Raw genomic sequence first — 21569 nt, 5'->3', positions numbered from 1 at the left:
CCTAATGAAAGTTATCCAAGTACGCAAAATTCTTTTTTTTGTCTAATATTATAAGAATAATACAGAAATAAAATGTGGAAATGAACTCTGTTTTGCTTTATGAATTGAATCAGAGTTTATTAAAACACGGTCCAGCTGCCAGGGCAATGCTCACACGCAGCAGTAAGATTAGATAATAAAGGCCAGAATGTAGGAAATCTAAGGATCAAATGCAAAATAATAATAAAATAAAAATACATTAAATACATTACAAATTAATACAAACTCTTAAATACTAAATACAAATTATATTATATATTATATATTATATTATATTATATTATATTATATTATATTATATATTATATTATATATTATATTATATTACATTATATTACATTATATTATTTTATATTATATTATATTATATTACATTATATTATATTATATGTTATATTATATTATATATTATATGTTATATTATATTATATTATATTATATTACATTATATTATATTATATTATATTATATTACATTATATTATATTATATGTTATATTATATTATATATTATATGTTATATTATATTATATTATATATAATAAGCGATGTGGCGCTCCGAGGGGAAATAAATCTTTAATAGTAAAAGGGTGTGTGTAGAAACTATAGAGCACCATTGGAACAGCGCGTGGCCAGAGAATCGATATCAGATCGATCACAGACTATATCGTCCAATCACGGACCGCGGCGTGACGTCAACGGCCTTCGCGGGATTTGGAGCGTCCTCTCGCGGTCACGTGAGCGCTGAGTTGCGTCATGGCGGAGCGCAGGAGGCAAAAGAAGCGAATCCAGGTGCGTTACCGACCCAATAAACTCCGCGATCCCGGTGAAAGCGGGCGCCTTTCGCCGCAGGGCCGGTTCGCAGTGCCGTTCGCGTGCTTAGATGTCGACGCGGCGGGCTGGGGCGCGAGCATGTAGCGCAGGTTTGAGGACGTCGCGTTCTTGTACGTGGCGTTCCTCCGCTAGCTAGCTAGCACTAACGGGCTAGCGCTCTCCGCTCTCCGCTCGCGCTTCAGAGCCCTGGGTTGTAGCGCTCGAGCCAGCGTGGCTTTATAACGCGCGAGGCGTATTATCGGGGTTTTGGCGGCACTGGGAGTTCCAGCGCGCGAGCATTAGCCACCAGGCTAGCGGCATTCCCCTCAGGAGCGGCGCGGCGGGGCGAGCACGGCGGTCTCGCTCTTAGGACTTTTGGGGGGGTTATTTCACGGCCCGGCGGGTGTTTCTCGCCGTTAGCCCGCAGGTCCTGCCTTCAGGGCTCAGTACTGTGATTTTAGGCTCGGTAAGCCCCCCTCAGCCCCCTCAGGCCCCTCAGCCTTCTCGGCGGTGAGGTGAGCCGGCTGGCCCGCAGCGAGTCAGAGGGACGCGGGTTCAGAAACCTACAAGTCCAGAAAAGCCACTTCAGTGATGTTGTTGGTATATACTGATGTATTGGGATGTCCCCTCTTGTGTATATGCTGTATTTTTTATTAGTGGGGTTAATCTAGCCCTAAGGCTGTCCCTGTCCGGGGGGTCTCTTTACCTGAGCTGCTCCGGGGTTTGCGTGTGTAACCGCTGCCTGTCTGCTTTGTAGACCGCCGGGACTGGAGTGGTCAGAGTTCACCGTCGGCTCCAGCTGGCTGCTGGCTATCGAACACTCCCGGGTCCAGATCCAGGGTCACCGGCGCCGAGCAAACACTCGCCTGCGTGTCTCTGGCCGCTTTGGCACTGAAGCGGGGTTTTCCTCGTGGTGTAATCGCTGGGAAGTCCAGCTTAAGTGTAGGATAATAAGCTCATAGTGCTTCTGCACGCCAACCAAAACAAACAATAACACACAGCAGAATTGCATATATATATATATATATATATATATATATATATATATATATATATATATATATATATGTATGTATATGTTTATTTGACCTAATCCTAACGCTGCTGTCTGAGCGCTTTGACAGGCCGCAGGTTTCTGTAGATTTTGGTGGTGTTGGGACTCGGCAGGCTGAAGTGCGGGTGATGCTGGTTAGGGACGGGCAGAAGGGCAGGGAGTATCCTGTGGGAGTATCATGTTATTGACATGCAGACAAAGTGCCCTAGTGCCTGCTGTACTAACTTACTGACTGTCCTAAGTCTTATACAGTCTGCTTTAATAGTGTGAAAGTGTTTATTTCACAGTTAAACGCCTCCTCTCTGCAGCTCTGCTTCAGACTGCTCTGTTCTCCTCACTGCTGCCTGCTGGGAATAATGTCCGCTTCTGTTAATTGAGCCCAGTCTTGGGCAAAACCGTGGATCTGAATTGAATTGGCCGATGCTCCATCCATTGAAACCTGCTTGGATTGGATCAGGGCATGCTTAACTGAACAATGCTAGTGTTAGTCTTCACCTGGAGCGTTCACTGTATGGTTGCCCCCCTTTTTCCCAGTTTCTTCAATCAGATCTGATGGATTTATCCTCACCTGGGTCATTTGTGGTTTATATTTAGTCCTATTCTGCCTCCTTCCAGACCTCCGCTTCACCCAGGTCTGTTCTTGGCTCTTCCTGAGCAGCCTCTGTAGGATGATGAATGGAGCTTGGCTGCCTAAAGAAGGCTGCTAAGGACAGCTTGTGTCCAGAGTGGCGTGAGGTTCTGCTAAAACCTTTTTTAATTGCTTCGGTTCTTCTGCAGTGATTCCTGAGGACTAGTGGCACATGAAGTCAAAAACAAGATGAACCAGAAAAAATTTAATTGCTTTCCATCAAGTTTATTGACAAATATAAAATGTGCGGTCTAAGACTACATGGAATTATTAAGCAATACATTAGGTTAAATATAATACTTTAAACTGCTAAATAATTCTGTTTACTGTCATATCCTTGTCTGTGTCAGACTGATGTAGCAGGGAATCATAAAAGTAAGGCTTCACTTGCATCAGTCCTTAACATGCTTTGGCGAGACGAATCTTTGAGTTGTTTGTAATGGAGCTGCTGTTTTACTTTAGGAGGTCAGCGAACCTACCAAGGAGGAGAAGGCAGTGGCCAAGTATCTACGGTTCAACTGCCCCACGAAGTCCACCAACATGATGGGTCATCGAGTTGACTACTTTGTGGGTGAGCAGTGCACTTCCGTATGTGCCGTTTGAGCCATTGGAACCAGTTTCTCTTCCAGTAGTAACTCCGATGTATATGGACACGTTTTTTGCCTGGACAAGTAGCCTGTGCTCTATTAGGGCGTTAATATAGAGTAGCTGCTTATGTAACATGGTCAGAACGGTCATACACTCCTTTTATAGTATTGTGCCGAAAATGTTTTATTTATATTATTCTACTCTCCGGTATGTTTAACAGGCCTGCTTCATGCAACACTGAAGCCATTTAAAACATAGTTCCTCCCATAGTCCACACATGGTACAGTGAATGTCCGCCTGTCTATTGACCGTTTGATACTTAAACACTCAGATGTCAGGCTTGAACTTTCAGGGGAAAAATACAATATAAGAAAAATACAGGATGTGGTCCCTTTGTGTTAGTGCTGATACTAGTACAGTATATTGGATCTTTAGCAAAAAGAATGAAAGGTAAACCTATAGAAAGGATTTTTTTTTAGCCTTGGTCATTAGAGGTCACAGCACCAGCAGCCAGTCAGCATTTCCTTCAGTAATTGCTTTTATTGACAAACATTTTGGTTTTCCTCCTTCAGCTTCCAAAGCGGTGGACTGTCTTCTGGACTCCAAGTGGGCCAAATCGAAGAAGGGCGAGGAAGCTTTGTTCACCACCAGAGAATCGGTTGTGGATTACTGCAACAGGTACAGCACAGACCTATAACCCCACACTCAGTCAGGCTTATGCTGCCAAAAAAGTCAAAAGCACTGTTAAAATCTATCAGTCGTGACTAACACAGAAATTGTGATTTTGAGCCCACTGATCCAACCGTATTTAAGCCTATGTTTGAAAATGTGTAACTTTTGACCTTTTCTAGACTCCTGAAGAAGCAGTTCTTCCACCGAGCTTTGAAAGTGATGAAGAAAAAGCCGGAGAAGGACTTGAAGAAGGAGAAAGAAAAGGAGAAGGTAAAAAGTGACAGTGGCAAAGAGGAGGAGAAAAGGGGCAAGAAGGAGAAAAAGAAAGATTCTGAGGCCACAGACACCAAGAAGGAAAAGAGTGTAAGCTTTGTTTTTTTGGTTTTGTTTTTCGGCTTTGAGGCTGATTTAAAACACACAGAGCTCTGGAGTTTAATGTGTTGCTGATTTTGTAGGATGACAGCCCTGGATCACCAAAGAAGAAGAAAGAAGTTAAGAAAAAGTTTAAACTGGAGCCTCATGAAGACCAGCTGTTTCTGGATGGAAATGAGGTAAAAAAGAAAGACGGACAGGGCTGTGTCCTGACTCCTGTCTCAGAAAACTTGAAAGTGGTGTTAGAAGCATCAAAAAAAAGAATAAAAAAAAAAACCAAGGAAAGTGGAAACCTTTTATAGATACAAGTTGTAAAATTCCCCTTTTTTGCAGAGTAACATTTTAGCTATAATTTTAGTTCCTCTCTTTAATTCCAAGTTTTTGGAAAAAAGTCAAGCCAGAATCAGCTAAATTTGTTTTAACACAATCTGTGTTTTGCTCTGTGCCCCTGTAGGTGTACGTTTGGATTTATGACCCGGTTCATTTCAAAACCTTCGCAATGGGACTCATACTGGGTAGGTGAATTCAGCAGGAAGCCATTGAGTTGCAGTGCATTTCAAAAAGCATGTCCTGCATGACTCCCTACGTGTCTTATTCATGCTCCACTTATATAACATAATAATCCATATCTGTAGAGTGTGATGTGTATTAAGAAAATGTACCAAATTATACCATTTAATTAATCCCCTAATTGACTTATTGTCTAAGCTTAGAGGTATCTTTATTATATCTTTATTGGTCTATTTAAGGTTATTGTTGAGTAAATAGCAAAGCACTTTTGAAAGTCGCTCTGGAGAAAAGCGTCTGCTAAATGCCATAATCGTAAATGCTGTACACCACACCAAGTGGCTGAGATGAAATCCGGTCTCACTAAACTTGTTCAAAAGTTCATGAAACTTCATTTTTTTTATTTTTTAATTACCTTTTATGTAAAAGGGTATTTGTACATTTTTTAAAGTATGAGTAGTTTGTGGTTTTAGATTTTAAGGTTAGTGGATCCTAAACATGACAGTGTGGGTGGGAGTCTGAGGAGTAATTCTTAAACGTTAGAAGTGGCTTTTAAAGTATTAAGTTTAATTTTAGGAGTCCTGCGAACATGGTGGGAGATGTTGATCATGGCCTGTCTGTGAGGTGTGGTGTGTCCCTGCCACGTGTAATCATATGTGCTGTGTGTTTCAGTGATTGCAGTAATTGCTGCGACGCTCTTCCCCCTGTGGCCAGCGGAGATGAGGGTGGGCGTGTATTACCTCAGTGTCGCAGCTGGCTGTTTTGTCGCCAGTATCCTGCTCCTCGCTGTTGGTGAGAATGAACATACATAAACTCGAACTGCCATGTTTTGAGAGCACTGAGCTTAAGAATTCCTTTCTTTACCATCTTTCTAACGGCAGGATATAAAAACGAAATCCGCTGCTGTTTAGCTTTGGTCTAGACAATTTCTGTGAGCTGTTGCTAATTCTGCTAGGAGAGCTGAGCGTTCACCTTTTAAATAACTGCATGAGAGGCTGTCATTGGGTTTTAAGCACTGTGCTACTTTGGCGCTAGTTTATTGTTTATCATAGGAAATCATTGCCAGATATAGATTTTGGGACCCTTTGTCTGTATTTTCATGTTTATGCCCGATAAGATATAAAAAGAATAGAAGAAAAGCACTCACTCATGAATTTGTAAAGGTAAAATCAGGCCAATGACAATCTTTAACACACTCTCCCTCCATTCCCCTTAGCTCGCTGCATCCTGTTCCTGATCATCTGGCTGGTGACAGGTGGGCGCCATCACTTCTGGTTCCTGCCGAATCTGACTGCGGACGTGGGATTCATCGACTCCTTCCGGCCGCTCTACACACACGAATATAAGGGTCCTCGCTCCAGCAGCAAGAAGAGCTCAGAAGACAAGGCTGACAGTAAAGCTTCAGATAGTGGCAAAGCACAGAAGTCCGACAGCGAGGATAAATCAGATAGCGAAAAAAAGGAGGGTGAGGAAGAGGAGGATGACGAAGAGGACACAAAGGAAGTTGATGGAGAGCGGCGGAACTCAGACACTGAAGACAGCGAGCGGCGCGAGGACGAGGGATCGCAGCACAGCAACGGAAACGACTTTGAGATGATCACCCGCGAGGAGCTGGAACAGCACACGCAGGATGAGGATGAGGAGGGCGCGGAGGCGAAACCCTTGACTGCTCAGACGTAAAGCGTCTCCACGTGGACTCAGATTAACGTCAGGTTTCAGGAGAGAGGCTCCCATCACTTTCGCGTTTCAGACTGCGATCTTCCATTACAAGATGTACAAACAGGGTCAACGGTTAAAAACGAGAAAGTATAAACATGCCTTTGGTAAAGATGCAAATATTTCAGTGGCTTTTTCTTTGTTTGTTTGCCCCCCCCCTCCCCGTTTTATTGTTTAAGTCCCCATTTAAAGAGATGCTTTTATTTAGTTTTTGCCTTTCAGGCTTTCATGTGACATATGCTCTCGTGCTGTCTGTAACACGTGTGTTTTTTCTGAGTGAGGATCAGTTTGGAAGCCTCGGTTAGAGCGTACACCCATCCGTGTTGAAGACGTGCTTAAGCTGCCGCTTGAAAGCGCTACCTGCTGAAACAAAACCCAGTATGATCGTTAGGCTGTTGCCATTAAGTTAAATTGGTGCTAGTATTCACTCAAGTTGGACCAGCGTTTCTTATTCTGCCCTCGTAATGAGAGATCAGTACCACTCGGTTGGTTTTGGGCATGTGTGTGGTACTGTGTGGGGTTGATGGGTGAACAGGTTGAGCTCTGAAGTGAGCAGGTGTTCTGTGTACATTTTGTGTACATTAGCCATCTCGCACATTTCTGGTAGGGAATATAGGCAGATACACATTCGTGACCGTGATGAGTGTTTAGTATTTGACAGTAGTCCAGAGCTCATTATACAGCCGTTAAGGCAAAATCTGTTTTGTTTATTGGGAACTTGATAGTTGCTGTGAAATGATGACGGTTGACTGGATTATGGAAGAGAATCTTCATTAGTGCCAAAATCCACCACAGTACACGGTGAGGCTCTGGTTCTGTTTAATCTTTTTTATTTTTATATTTTTTGTGATTGGTTCTCTGAAAGACCCTGCTCTGTTCTTACAGATGTTTACAGACTGAGTTTCTCACGGTTTTTCTGCTCAGCGCTTTTAAAACGCTGTTTAGTGGATGTAAAGTGTAAAAGTGTAAAAGCTCTTTCTATCACTGGGGGAGAGCTAGCAGCACACAGCTTTAAGAAAAAAAACAAAACCACAACCTCTGATTAGCGACTAAGGGACGTCTGGGCGTCATTCGTGCTTAAGGTAGTATGTTCTGCAGGGTTGGGGATCTTTCCCATTATATTTCTTCGGTTGAGTAGCTGAAGTCTGAGCAGGAGTTCATGAAATTTTACCTGACTGCTAAAAAAGCTTCTGAATTCTAAGCGTTTAGGCAGAAATGTGCACAGTGTAGTGTGATGTGGACCATCCTCGTGCTCCCAAAATGCTTTACTGAAGGGCAGTATTTGTAAAGCTACCCGACGTCTACATAAAAGCATTTTAGGACCACGGACACGCAACCTATATATATATATATATATATATATATATATATATATATATATATATATATATATATATATATATATATATATATATATATATATATATGCTTACTCTATATTTTAAGGTCGTTTTACACTTTTGTTGGACTTTGATGGAGTAAGCCTTTGTAGATGTTAGTAAAGGTTTAGATCACTTTATGCAGTCTTATAAATGCCACCCTCTAGTAAAGCACTACTGAAATTATTCCACATTGTGGGTTTGTGGCCCACTGCTATCCAGGGCATAGGTCCAGTAATGACGATACCCTAGAGCTTAACTTCTTTGCTTAGTGTTTTATGTTAGTAGTTCTTTTACTCATACTGAGGATGATGTTTAAAGAGAAATGGCAATAGATGAATTATATAAATATATATAATTGAAGCTGGCGGTTCAGGCCGTGATGAGCTGCAATCTTTCTTTTCTTTTTTTTCTTTTTTTTTTTTTTTAAACATAATGTATAATTCAAGCGTTTCATTTTCTTGGTGTATTTTTACTAATGTAGACCATCAGCTAATACAAAGAAGTCAAAGATTGCACAAGTTGAGGGATAGTAGGATACTGCACACGGTCGAGTCGTTTCGGTGTTTTATTTATTTTTTTCTGTTGCGTCGCTGCAAAAAAACACCTGTAAACTAAATCATCTTCAGTGTAGTCACAATATCTAACTTTTTATTTTTGGATTGTTGCAAGAATATTCTGTATCATCTGTCTTGTTTATAGACATTTTTACTGGTCATTTACTGGTCATCTAGTGAAATTGTCTAGTGACATTCAGTTCAACCCAACTCCCAATACTGCCAGAACACTGATCTAGAGCTTTTTTTTTTTTTCTTTAAAGGAGGCTTAGTTGTCTGATATTCATTTCACTAGATTCATACATCTGATACAAGTAGAACATCTGCACGCTTTATGCAGCAGCGCTGTAATGAGATGATGTACAGACTACATTTAGGATGCCAAGGTGGCGTATCTTTTGCAGTGTCGTTTTTATTTTTCTTCATATTAAGTCAAAATTCAAAGAAAACCCAAACGCAGCTTGCGAGAGTGGACAGTTTGTCTTGCTGCCGGTCATCAGGATATTACGAATGTTGGATTAACTGGAACTGGGCGCTCTTGTGGGTCAGACTGTGGCTGTAGTGTTTCTGTGAGTGAGTGTGTTTTCAGCGTTTCTGTTCACAGCCGGGGTGCTGGTGACATTACGGTGTGTAAAGGGTCACATTTGGTAGCATTTGTTTTTGCCCCTTTTTCCATTGAGCTGCTGTCATTCGTTTTCTCTTCCTAGTTATTTGTTGTGTCTGAGGGCAAGAGATGCCAACGTGCCAGTAGCTTTTTTTTGTTTCCAATTTCTTGATATTGGGAGATCGTTGTTAAATCTCAAATTGAGTGTGTCAGCCTGTTATGTAATAACGTATTAACCAAGGCAGCGTTGCCTCATATTTCTAAATGTGAGAAGAAAAGAACACCACTTCTCCTTGTTTTTATCCGCTCACCTCGTCTCCGGCTACGTAGTCGTGTGTATTTGGATCGATGTTATCCAGATGTCACGGAGGACTGTCCTTTGCAATATTTGGAGTATAATTTAAGTAACTGTCTCTGGAAGTATCCTTGTATCCTTTCATTGCAATAAAACACAGAATGCTAATTTACTGGAGGCTAGTCTTTATTGCTTGCTGTTGTCAAGGTGCGCTACTTTGTCAAGTGAATGTTGTTAAAATTAAACCATTACAAAACAAAAACAGACAAACGGCAAACAAAAGCAATTGCAAATGTTTAATAAAGGATGTACGTTTATATCTAAACGCTGTCTTTATTACTGCACATTATAAAGTACAACAGAAATCCCACTTCCAGTGCTGTGTACTGTAAGTTTGTACTACATGACGTAACATGTAATGATTGACTGTTTCTTCACTGTATCTCTACTGCAGATTTCACCAGGCGGGTCACCTTGTAATGAACCTACTTCACCACAGTGAGGCGCAGTTTCATATCCTTTCATTATTAGCTGCTTCAAACACACCCGTTTTCTCCACTGCCCTACAATTTGTGTTTTGTGCACCCCCCTTTAAGCAATGCAGTGTAATATAACGTCCAAAAGTATCCGGACACCTTTGAATGGTGGAGCCAATGCTGCAGTTTGTGAAGTGGTACTTAACCTCAGTGTTGCTTTCAGAAGGCAACCAAATTCCTTCATCTAGTGTAAAGCCTTCCCAGAAGAGTAAAGGTTATTACTGCAGCTAATGGCTTTGCTTTCGGGAGCAGGTGTTCACATACCGTTTTTTCAGTGTCTGTGTACAGCGTCTACCTCAATTTAGAAATGTTCTGTTCACCTGATGATGTTTCTCCACTAGCTCTTGTTTCTGAGCTGTCTGAGAACTTTCCATTGCAGGGGTGGACAGTTCCAGTCCAGGAGCTCCACCTCTCCACTGTGTGTCTCAAGCCATGCACTTTCTGCATACCACTAACTAGTGCACTTCTGAGTGTGTGCTGCTATTTATTACGCTATCTAATGTTACAAATGTGCAGTTTGGGACACAGCCTAAGTGTTGGCCGCAAGACACACATTCGGGAAATCAGTCACATCGCCCTAAATTACGTTTTCGCTAGATCTGACCAGAAATTAAACTACTGCTTAAATGATACTGACCACAGCCGGCTTCAGCCTGCCACTCTTTTAAAAGTTGTAAAAATCCTTTAAATAGAAGCATCGCTACTATAATCATCAGCATCGTGCACATTATCACACATTATCACACATTATCAGCCTGTCCTTACGTTTACTGCAAGGTTTGGAGTCCAGATATTGAAATTTGTGAGCAGTCAAAAACACAAACTGCAGGAGTGGACTTGCAGACTGGGGTCACCTGCTGGCGAATGCTTACCTAAACACGGGAGGAGCCGGCTGCCTGAAATGGACTGGAATGTATGAAATTCAGAGGACAAAGGACAGTTATCGGCTGCACCTTGCAAATATTAATGAATAGATCTGATGAAGACTAAATTATGATAAGCTGCTTGACCGTTTTTATATTCGTATATAACATTTATTTGCCTTACTATGGGCTGAGAGTGCAGAACAGCAGGTTTCGTCATCCAATGTTCCTGAATGTTGCAGTCTTTCATGTCTTTGTGCTTTGATATCTTGCCTGTTGCCATGAATCCTCCTCCTGTTTGGGGTTTATTGTTGGGCCGTTTCTCGCACTGGGTGAACATGTAATGTTTTTTCCTTCTGTTTATAAAGGTGCCGCTTTGATGAAGCTGTTCTTAAGACCGTGACAAAGTACGAGAGAGCGAGAACATAGGTCAGTTTTCAGTGTCTGAGGAGTCTGAGGCATCAGTGAGCCGTGTTTGCTTCTTGCGGATGTTCCAGTGCAGACACTGCGCCAGGCTGTCGAACCAGTCATACACCAGATCATGGCAGCAGAGGGATGGCACCGGATAGCAGGAGGTGGTGATTTTAATGCTACACACACATGCGGGAAGGGGGCGGTTAGATTAATATCACAGGTCATGGTTCAAATCTGCTGATTTAATTTACTTTTAAAAACTCAGTGTTAGAAACCTCATAATCAAGTCTATTAGTACTCATTATTATTAGTAGTAGTATTATTACTGAACACCTCCATGTGGTGCAAATTGCTGTACATTATCTGACTACACTGAGAGTTAGGAGAGGCGTGTACTTTTTGTTTATTGTTTATTGTGCTGGACTTTGTACTGCAGGACTGCCAGTGTGTATTTAGTGTATCTTAATATACTTCTGTTCTCTCATATTTGCAGTGTGTTTGCAGCTGTAGGTGAGGGGGAGACAAAGCTGCACTTTTTTTCTACCTGCAAACTATACTGCTCACATACACATGTATATATCATATATAATTCTATATGTAGGAAACTGATAGTTTTTTGTTACCAGGTCTTGAATTTTAGATGCTTCATTTTGAAAAGCTGCAGCTGTCCTTTACTTTGTGTCAATGTTATGCTGAAATGCTCCTTATAATTTAAAAGGTACTTATCAGACCGCTTTGTGGTGTACAGGGTCTCACCTGTCTCCATGCTGGATCTCTTGTCTCTTCCTGCCATCGAAAGAGACCCAGGCCGTGTTGCGGGCGTCCGGAGACAGTGTTATCTGACCCGTGGGGAAAACAGCTAATGTTATTCTTATATTACTATTAAAGCCTCGCTGTTAAGTAACATTAGTGTTAAATATTAATAATACAAAAAATCTTCACTGTCACATATTGATTTAGTTTATAGAGGTCCCCTCTCTCACCATCAGCTCCACCCCCGCAGGCACCACTATGGGTCGGAAGGAGAGCGAATGGGGACAGATAGGGGTCACCATGATGGCCGTACATTGGGGTGGATCATGGAGGCTCCGGCCGCTGCAGCATACGCTGTGCTACCTGTCGGAGTTGATACAATCACACCTGCACAGGGAAACAAACACACACACACTTTCTCATTGCAAGCCACATGTAGAGAAGCAAAGTTGTGGTGTTTGTTAGTGTATTATTATATTATGTATTTCACTTCTGACTACTGTCACTATAAGCTGAAGATTGTGGGATCAAGTCTCTCTCTCTCTCTGAAGAGTGTGTTTTATCCCACTAGACCACCCAGGGCTTTGCCCTCACAGCATACTGGTATGTATTTAAACATCCCTTGAGAGAAGAGCCAGATAAAAGCATAGAGCAGCTGCTGAAACAAACGCTGGTATTTGAACCCACAACCTTCTGCTCACAGCACACGTGTCTTAGTCCACTGGACCACTCAGGACTCCTGCGTGAAGGCATACGTGTATGCATTTGAACAGACTTTGAGAGAGCACAGCTGGCTAAAAGCAGACTGCAGCAAACAACATGCTCTGGGATTTGAACTCGCAATCTTCAGTTTATAGCAGCAGTGTTTGTTTCCACTGGACCACCCAGGTCTCCTAGCAGGACTCTAATGTGTATGTATTTCAACATACTTTGTGAACGAGCAAGCACAGCGGGCTAAAATGAAGCAGTTGAAGAGAAACAACTAACCCTGCGATTTGAACCCACAACCTTCAGTTTGCAACAAGTGCAGCTTAATCCACTGGACCATCAAGGACTTGTGCAATGCTTCCTACTTGTGTGCATTTGAACATACTTTGAGAGAGAGAGAGCACAGATAGCTAAATCTGACTGCAGATGCAAAAGTCAAGCAGTATGACCTGGGATTTGAACCTCTCTCTACCAACCCCCTCCAACATCCTCTCCCCCACCTCTCTCTCTCTCTCTCTCTCTCTCTCTCTCTCTCTCTCTCTCTCTCTTAAATACATGCAGGTTTGCTGCACAATGAGAGCTTCGACTGGTCAGATCATGCTGCTTGGTGTCTGAGTCCAGCTGGTCAGCTGTGCTCTCTTTCTCTCTCTCAAAGTCTTAAGAGTCTTAAAAGTGAGGACTTAGTCCAGTGGAATCAGCTACAGTTGCTATGATTTGAGGATTGATAACTTTTGAATTAAAATACCAGCCAAGCAGCCTGACCCAGGATTCAAACCCACAACCTCCAGACCACAGCAACAGTGCTTTAACCCACTGGACCACAAGGGGCTCTTTTTGCACACAGTACTTATATGCATTTGAACAGATAGCGAGCGAGTGAGCAAGAGCGAGAGAAAGAGAGAGTGAGAGAGAGAGACAGAGAGAGAGAGAGAGAGAGAGGGAGAGAGAGAGAGAGAGAGAGAGAGAGTGAGAGAGAGAGGGAGAGAGAGAGAGCACAGCTATCTAAAATCAGACTGCAGCTGCTAATCTTCCCCTCTCCTCCCCCTCCCCCCTTTCTCTTTCTTTCTGCCCCCCTCTCTCCTTCCCCCTCTTTCTCTCTTTCTCTCCCCCCTCCCTTCACCTTTCTCTCCCTCTCTCTCCCCCCACCCCATCTTCCCCTCCCCCTCACCTCTATCTCCCCCCCTTTTCTCTTTTTCTCCCCCACACCTCTCTCCCCTCCCCCTTTCTCTCTCCCCCTCCCTCCCCCCCCCTCTCTCTCTCTCTCTCTCTCTCTCTCTCTCTCTCTCTCCCCCCTCCCTCCCCCCTTTCTCTCTCTCTCTCTCTCTCTCTCCTTTGAGATGAGAGTGATTTTAGCTAGCTGTGCTCTCTCTCTCTCTCTCTCTCTCTCTCTCTCACTCTCGCTCTCTCCCCCTCCCTCCCCCCCTTTCTCTCTCTCTCTCTCTCTCTCTCTCTCTCTCTCACTCTCGCTCTCTCCCCCTCCCTCCCCCCTTTCTCTCTCTCTCTCTCTCTCTCCCCCCCTCCCTCCCCCCTTTCTCTCTCTCTCTCTCTCTCTCTCTCCCTTTGAGATGAGAGTGATTTTAGCTAGCTGTGCTCTCTCTCTCTCTCTCTCTCTCTCTCTCGCTCTCTCCCCCTCCCTCCCCCCCTTTCTCTCTCTCTCTCTCTCTCTCTCCCCCCCTCCCTCCCCCCCTTTCTCTCTCTCTCTCTCTCTCTCTCTCTCTCTCTCACTCTCGCTCTCTCCCCCTCCCTCCCCCCCTTTCTCTCTCTCTCTCTCTCTCTCCCCCCCTCCCTCCCCCCTTTCTCTCTCTCTCTCTCTCCCTTTGAGATGAGAGTGATTTTAGCTAGCTGTGCTCTCTCTCTCTCTCTCTCTCTCTCTCTCGCTCAAAGTCTATTAAAATACATTTATAGACTATGTATTCCAGCCGCCGAGCTCCGGGTGATGAGTGGTACAGTGGACTAAGGCGCTGCGTCTGTGAGCTGAACATGGTGAGATTGAACCCCAGCTTGCTGTCAACAGCCAGAGTCAAATCCCAGAGCATGCAGTTGGAGCCTGCATTTTAGCTAGCTGTGTTCTCTCTTAAAATCTGTTTCAAATACATGCAAATATGTTGTGCACAAAGGCTTCCAAGTAGTCCAGTGGGCTAAAGCACTGTTTTTGTCTTTTTAGGTTGTGGGTTCAAATCCCGGTGTCGTCTGCTTTAATCTTTTTCTGCTAGCTGTGTTCTCTCCTAAAGTATGTTCAAATACGTGCAAAAATGTTGCGCATAAAGGGTTCCAAGTAGTCCAGTGGGCTAAAGCGCTGTTGTTGTCTTCTTAGGGTTGTGGGTTCAAATCCCTGTGCCTTCTGCTTTAATCTTTTTCAGCTAGCTTTGGTCTCTCCTAAAGTCTGTTCAAATACATGCAAATGTGTAAGGCAGATAGGGTTCTGAGTAGTCCAGTGGTCTAAGGCGCTGTTGCTGTGTCTTTATGGTTGTTAGTTCAAATCCTGCAGCGTGCTGTTGGCATGTGGTTTTAGCTAGCTGTTCTCTCTCAAAGTCTGTTCAAATACATGCAAAAATTACTCTCAAACATGGCTTTCAAGTAGTCCAGTGGTCTAGGGTGCTGTTGCTGTGATCTTGGGGTTGTGGGTTCAATTCCCAGGGCATGCACATCTAAATATTTTAGGCTAGCTGTGACTTTCTTAAAGTCTCCTAAAATATATGCAAGGTTTCTGGGTACAAAGACTTCCAAGTAGTCCAGCGGACTAAGGTGCATTATCTCTGATCTGAGGATTCTGAGTTCAAATCCCAGAACATGCAGTTGGTATGTGATTTTAGTCAGCACTGCTCTCTCTTAAAGTCTGTTCAAATACATACAAGTATACATAACTTTGCAGGATCTTGGTGGTCCAGTGGGATAAGGCGCTGTTGCTATGAGTGTGCTGTGTTCTGAGGACTGTGTGTTCAAATCCCAGGGCATGCTGCTTGCAATCAGCAGTTCATGTCTCATTTTAGTCAACTGTGCTCTCTCTTAAAGTTGTGCTCAAATACATACAAATGTGCCATATAAGAGGGCCCCCTGGGTGGTGCAGTGGAACAAAGCACTGCCACTGTGATGTGAGGATTGTGGGTTCAAACCCAAGGGCATGCTGTGCACCACCTGCTGTCTGATTTTGTCCAGCTGTGCTCCCCCTCAAAGTCAGGCAGGATGAGAGGCAGCTGCTCTGATCTAATCTGAAGACTGCTGGTATGAGGCCTGGGTCAGACTGCTTGCCATCAGTAGCTGCAGCTAGAGGGAGCCCCCCTGGCAGACAGGTGGGATGGTGGCACAGGGGGAGGGCCCTCCTACATCAGGTAAGCCATCCTAACCTAGACATGTGATCTGACTGTTCAATCAGCTTGGCAGCTAGACATGGTTAAACAGTTCCCAAAGAACATACAGGACCTTGAGGAACTGTCTAATCAAGTCTAACCTTACTAAGTTGATTAAACAGTCATGTAAATATTCTAAACAGACTTTGAAAAACTTTTAAATAAAATATCACCCCAACCACCTCACCCAGGACTCAAACCAACAACCTTCAGCTCACAGAACAAGTGCCTTAACCCACTGCACCATCCAAGGCTTCTTGTACACAGTATCATTGCATGGGTATTTGAACAGACTTTGAGAACAAAGCTAGCTAAAAATCATTCTACAGCTCAGCACACCATGGGATTTGAACCTGGAACCTTTAGATCACAACAACAAGGCCTTAACCCACTAGGCCACTCAGGGCTCCCTGGGTGTGGCATACTTGTATGTCTTTAAACTTTCTTTGAGAGAAAGAGAGAGAGAGAGAAACAAGAGAAGAGCAAGATAAAATCATAGTGCAGCTGCTGCAAACCCTGGTATTTGAACCCTCAACCTTCCACTCTCAGCACACATGTTTTAGTCCACTGCACCATCCTGGGCTTCTTGCACGTATCATTGTATGGGTATTTGAACACACTATGGGAGAACAAAGCTAGCTAAAAAGCATTCTACAGCAGCTGTACACCATGGGATTTGAACCTACAACCTCCAAATCACAACACCAAGGCCTTAACCCACTAGGCCACCCGGGCACAAAGCGCAAGGCATACTTGTATGTATTTAAACATGCTTTGAGAGAGAAAACAGCTAGATAAAATCAGACTGCATGATGCAGGATTTGAAGCTGCAACCTTCTCTTCACAGCACAAGGGCTTTATCCCACTACACCACCAAGACCCTTGGGCAAACAACATACTTGTATGCATTTAAACATGCCTTGAGAGAGAGCGAGAGAGCGAACGTGAGGGAGAAAAAAAAAAAAAACACTAGCTAAAAGAAAACAGCTACCGAAGCAAACGCTGGTATTTGAACCCACAACTTCCAGCTCACAGCACACGTGTCTTAGTCCACTGGACCAATCAGGACTCCTGCAAGAAGGCATACGTGTATGCATTTGAACAGACTTTGAGAGAGCACAGCTGGCTAAAAGCAGACTGCAGCAAACAACATGCTCTGGGATTTGAACTCGCAATCTTCAGTTTATAGCAGCAGTGTTTGTTTCCACTGGACCACCCAGGTCTCCTAGCAGGACTCTAATGTGTATGTATTTCAACATACTTTGTGAACGAGCAAGCACAGCGGCTAAAATGAAGCAGTTGAAGAGAAACAACTAACCCTGCGATTTGAACCCACAACCTTCAGTTTGCAACAAGTGCAGCTTAATCCACTGGACCATCAAGGACTTGTGCAATGCTTCCTACTTGTGTGCATTTGACATACTTTGAGAGAGAGAGAGCACAGATAGCTAAATCTGACTGCAGATGCAAAAGTCAAGCAGTATGACCTGGGATTGAACCCTCTCTCTACCAACCCCCTCCAACATCCTCTCCCCCACCTCTCTCTCTCTCTCTCTCACTCTCTCTCTCCCTCTCTCTACCTACATCCTCTCCCCACCTCCTCTCTCTCTCTCTCTCTCTCTCTCTCCCTCTCTCTACCTACATCCTCTCCCCACCTCCTCTCTCTCTCTCACTCTCTCTCTCTCTTTCTCTACTCTCTCTCACTCACTCTACTCTCTCTCTCCCTCTCTCTACCTACATCCTCTCCCCACCTCCTCTCTCTCTCTCTCTCTCTCTCTCTCTCTCACTCTCTCTACTCTCTCTCTCCCTCTCTCTACCTACATCCTCTCCCCACCTCCTCTCTCTCTCTCTCTACTCTCTCTCTCCCTCTCTCTACCTACATCCTCTCCCCACCTCCTCTCTCTCTCTCTCTCTCTCTCTCTATTAAATACATGCAGGTTTGCTGCACAATGAGAGCTTCGACTGGTCAGATCATGCTGCTTGGTGTCTGAGTCCAGCTGGTCAGCTGTGCTCTCTTTCTCTCTCTCAAAGTCTTAAGAGTCTTAAAAGTGAGGACTTAGTCCAGTGGAATCAGCTACAGTTGCTATGATTTGAGGATTGATAACTTTTGAATTAAAATACCAGCCAAGCAGCCTGACCCAGGATTCAAACCCACAACCTCCAGAGCACAGCAACAGTGCTTTAACCCACTGGACCACAAGGGGCTCTTTTTGTACACAGTACTTATATGCATTTGAACAGATAGCGAGCGAGCGGAGCAAGAGCGAGAGAAAGAGAGAGTGAGAGAGAGAGACAGAGAGACAGAGAGAGAGAGGGAGAGAGAGAGAGTGAGAGAGAGAGAGAGAGAGAGAGAGTGTGCGTGAGAGAGAGACAGGGAGAGAGAGGGAGAGAGAGAGAGAGAGAGAGTGAGAGAGCACAGCTAGCTAAAATCACTCTCATCTCAAAGGGAGAGAGAGAGAGAGAGAGAGAGAGAGAAAGGGGGGAGGGAGGGGGGGAGAGAGAGAGCGAAAGGGGGGGGAGGGAGGGGGAGAGAGCGAGAGAGAGAGAGAGACAGGGAGAGAGAGAGAGAGAGAGGATGAGAGAGAGAGAGAGGGAGAGAGAGAGAGCACAGCTATCTAAAATCAGACTGCAGCTGCTAATCTTCCCCTCTCCTCCCCCTCCCCCCCTTTCTCTTTCTTTCTGCCCCCCTCTCTCCTTCCCCCTCTTTCTCTCTTTCTCCCCCCTCCCCTTCCCCTTTCTCTCCCTCTCTCTCCCCCCACCCCACTCTTCCCCCCTCCCCCTCACCTCTATCTCCCCCCCTTTTCTCTTTTTCTCCCCCACACCTCTCTCCCCTCCCCCTTTCTCTCTCCCCCCTCCCTCCCCCCCTCTCTCTCTCTCTCTCTCTCTCTCTCTCTCTCTCTCTCTCTCTCTCTCTCTCTCCCCCTCCCTCCCCCCTTTCTCTCTCTCTCTCTCTCTCTCCCTTTGAGATGAGAGTGATTTTAGCTAGCTGTGCTCTCTCTCTCTCTCTCTCTCTCTCTCTCGCTCAAAGTCTATTAAAATACATTTATAGACTATGTATTCCAGCCGCCGAGCTCCGGGTGATGAGTGGTACAGTGGACTAAGGCGCTGCGTCTGTGAGCTGAACATGGTGAGATTGAACCCCAGCTTGCTGTCAACAGCCAGAGTCAAATCCCAGAGCATGCAGTTGGAGCCTGCATTTTAGCTAGCTGTGTTCTCTCTTAAATCTGTTCAAATACATGCAAATATGTTGTGCACAAAGGCTTCCAAGTAGTCCAGTGGGCTAAAGCACTGTTTTTTGTCTTTTTAGGGTTGTGGGTTCAAATCCGGTGTCGTCTGCTTTAATCTTTTCTGCTAGCTGTGTTCTCTCCTAAAGTATGTTCAAATACGTGCAAATATGTTTTGCACAGAGGGTTCCAAGTAGTCCAGTGGGCTAAAGCGCTGTTATTGTCTTCTTAGGGTTGTGGGTTCAAATCCCTGTGCCTTCTGCTTTAATCTTTTTCAGCTAGCTTTGGTCTCTCCTAAAGTCTGTTCAAATACATGCAAATGTGTCAGGCAGACAGGGTTCTGAGTAGTCCAGTGGTCTAAGGCGCTGTTGCTGTGTCTTTATGGTTGTTAGTTCAAATCCTGCAGCGTGCTGTTGGCATGTGGTTTTAGCTAGCTGTTCTCTCTCAAAGTCTGTTCAAATACATGCAAAAATTACCCTCAAACATGGCTTTCAAGTAGTCCAGTGGTCTAGGGCGCTGTTGCTGTGATCTTGGGATTGTGGGTTCAAATCCTAGAGCGTGCACATCTAAATGTTTTAGGCTAGCTGTGACTTTCTTAAAGTCTCCTAAAATATATGCAAGGTTTCTGGGTACAAAGACTTCCAAGTAGTCCAGCGGACTAAGGTGCATTATCTCTGATCTGAGGAGTCTGAGTTCAAATCCAGAACATGCAGTTGGTATGTGATTTTAGTCAGCACTGCTCTCTCTTAAAGTCTGTTCAAATACATACAAGTATACATAACTTTGCAGGATCTTGGTGGTCAAGTGGGATAAGGCGCTGTTGCTATGAGTGTGCTGTGTTCTGAGGACTGTGTGTTCAAATCCCAGGGCATGCTGCTTGCAATCAGCAGTTCATGTCTCATTTTAGTCAACTGTGCTCTCTCTTAAAGTCTGCTCAAATACATACAAATGTGCCATATAAGAGGGCCCCCCTGGGTGGTGCAGTGGAACAAAGCACTGCCACTGTGATGTGAGGATTGTGGGTTCAAACCCAAGGGCATGCTGTGTGCCACCTGCTGTCTGATTTTGTCCAGCTGTGCTCCCCCTCAAAGTCAGGCAGGATGAGAGGCAGCTGCTCTGATCTAATCTGAAGACTGCTGGTATGAGGCCTGGGTCAGACTGCTTGCCATCAGTAGCTGCAGCTAGAGGGAGCCCCCCTGGCAGACAGGTGGGATGGTGGCACAGGGGGAGGGCCCTCTACATCAGGTAAGCCATCCTAACCTAGACATGTGATCTGACTGTTCAATCAGCTTGGCAGCTAGACATGGTTAAACAGTTCCCCAAAGAACATACAGGACCTTGAGGAACTGTCTAATCAAGTCTAACCTTACTAAGTTGATTAAACAGTCATGTAAATATTCTATACAGACTTTGAAAAACTTTTAAATAAAATATCACCCCAACCACCTCACCCAGGACTCAAACCTACAACCTTCAGCTCACAGCACAAGTGCCTTAACCCACTGCACCATCCAAGGCTTCTTGCACACAGTATCATTGCATGGGTATTTGAACAGACTTTGAGAACAAAGCTAGCTAAAAATCATTCTACAGCTCCAGCACACCATGGGATTTGAACCTGGAACCTTTAGATCACAACAACAAGGTCTTAACCCACTAGGCCACTCAGGCTCCCTGGGTGTGGCATACTTGTATGTCTTTAAACTTTCTTTGAGAGAAAGAGAGAGAGAGAAACAAGAGAAGAGCAAGATAAAATCATAGTGCAGCTGCTGCAAACCCTGGTATTTGAACCCTCAACCTTCCACTCTCAGCACACATGTTTTAGTCCACTGCACCATCCTGGGCTTCTTGCACATATCATTGTATGGGTATTTGAACACACTATGGGAGAACAAAGCTAGCTAAAAAGCATTCTACAGCAGCTGTACACCATGGGATTTGAACCTACAACCTCCAAATCACAACACCAAGGCCTTAACCCACTAGGCCACCCGGGGCACAAAGCGCAAGCATACTTGTATGTATTTAAACATGCTTTGAGAGAGAAAACAGCTAGATAAAATCAGACTGCATGATGCAGGATTTGAAGCTGCAACCTTCTCTTCACAGCACAAGGGCTTTATCCCACTACACCACCAAGACCCTTGGGCAAACAACATACTTGTATGCATTTAAACATGCCTTGAGAGAGAGCGAGAGAGCTAACGTGAGGGAGAAAAAAAAAAAAACACTAGCTAAAAGAAAACAGCTACCGAAGCAAACGCTGGTATTTGAACCCACAACTTCCAGCTCACAGCACACGTGTCTTAGTCCACTGGACCACTCAGGACTCCTGCGTGAAGGCATACGTGTATGCATTTGAACAGACTTTGAGAGAGCACAGCTGGCTAAAAGCAGACTGCAGCAAACAACATGCTCTGGGATTTGAACTCGCAATCTTCAGTTTATAGCAGCAGGGTTTGTTTCCACTGGACCACCCAGGTCTCCTAGCACGACTCTAA

The 21569-nt window shown here is 44.4% G+C and overlaps 2 protein-coding genes across 3 annotated transcripts in view; one reads left to right on the top strand and one right to left on the bottom strand.

The window, feature by feature from the left end:
* The first annotated feature begins 756 nt into the window (after window positions 1–756).
* Window positions 757–9391, top strand: sec62 (SEC62 homolog, preprotein translocation factor). Of its 2 annotated transcripts, none has more exons than XM_072688545.1 (8): window positions 757–830; window positions 2996–3104; window positions 3694–3799; window positions 3973–4156; window positions 4249–4344; window positions 4620–4680; window positions 5345–5464; window positions 5889–9391. In XM_072688545.1, exons 1-8 carry the CDS (start codon window positions 795–797, stop codon window positions 6350–6352), a joined length of 1176 nt encoding a protein of 391 aa, XP_072544646.1. In that variant the 5' UTR covers window positions 757–794; the 3' UTR covers window positions 6353–9391. The 2 variants fall into 2 exon arrangements, with proteins under 2 accessions (XP_072544646.1, XP_072544647.1); XM_072688546.1 differs by lacking the exon at window positions 757–830 and adding an exon at window positions 2169–2908.
* A 113-nt stretch (window positions 9392–9504) lies between these two features.
* The window catches only part of nadkb (NAD kinase b), a 71606-nt gene continuing 59541 nt past the window's right edge, over window positions 9505–21569 (bottom strand). The window contains 4 exon segments of the mRNA XM_072688543.1: window positions 9505–11212; window positions 11793–11875; window positions 12020–12099; window positions 12102–12176. Of these exon segments, the coding sequence (XP_072544644.1) occupies window positions 11053–11212; window positions 11793–11875; window positions 12020–12099; window positions 12102–12176 (398 nt within the window). The 3' untranslated portion in view covers window positions 9505–11052.

Source organism: Salminus brasiliensis, chromosome 9, assembly GCF_030463535.1.
Source record: "Salminus brasiliensis chromosome 9, fSalBra1.hap2, whole genome shotgun sequence".
Taxonomy (NCBI): domain Eukaryota; kingdom Metazoa; phylum Chordata; class Actinopteri; order Characiformes; family Bryconidae; genus Salminus; species Salminus brasiliensis.
This window is presented reverse-complemented; position numbering and strand designations above follow the sequence as displayed.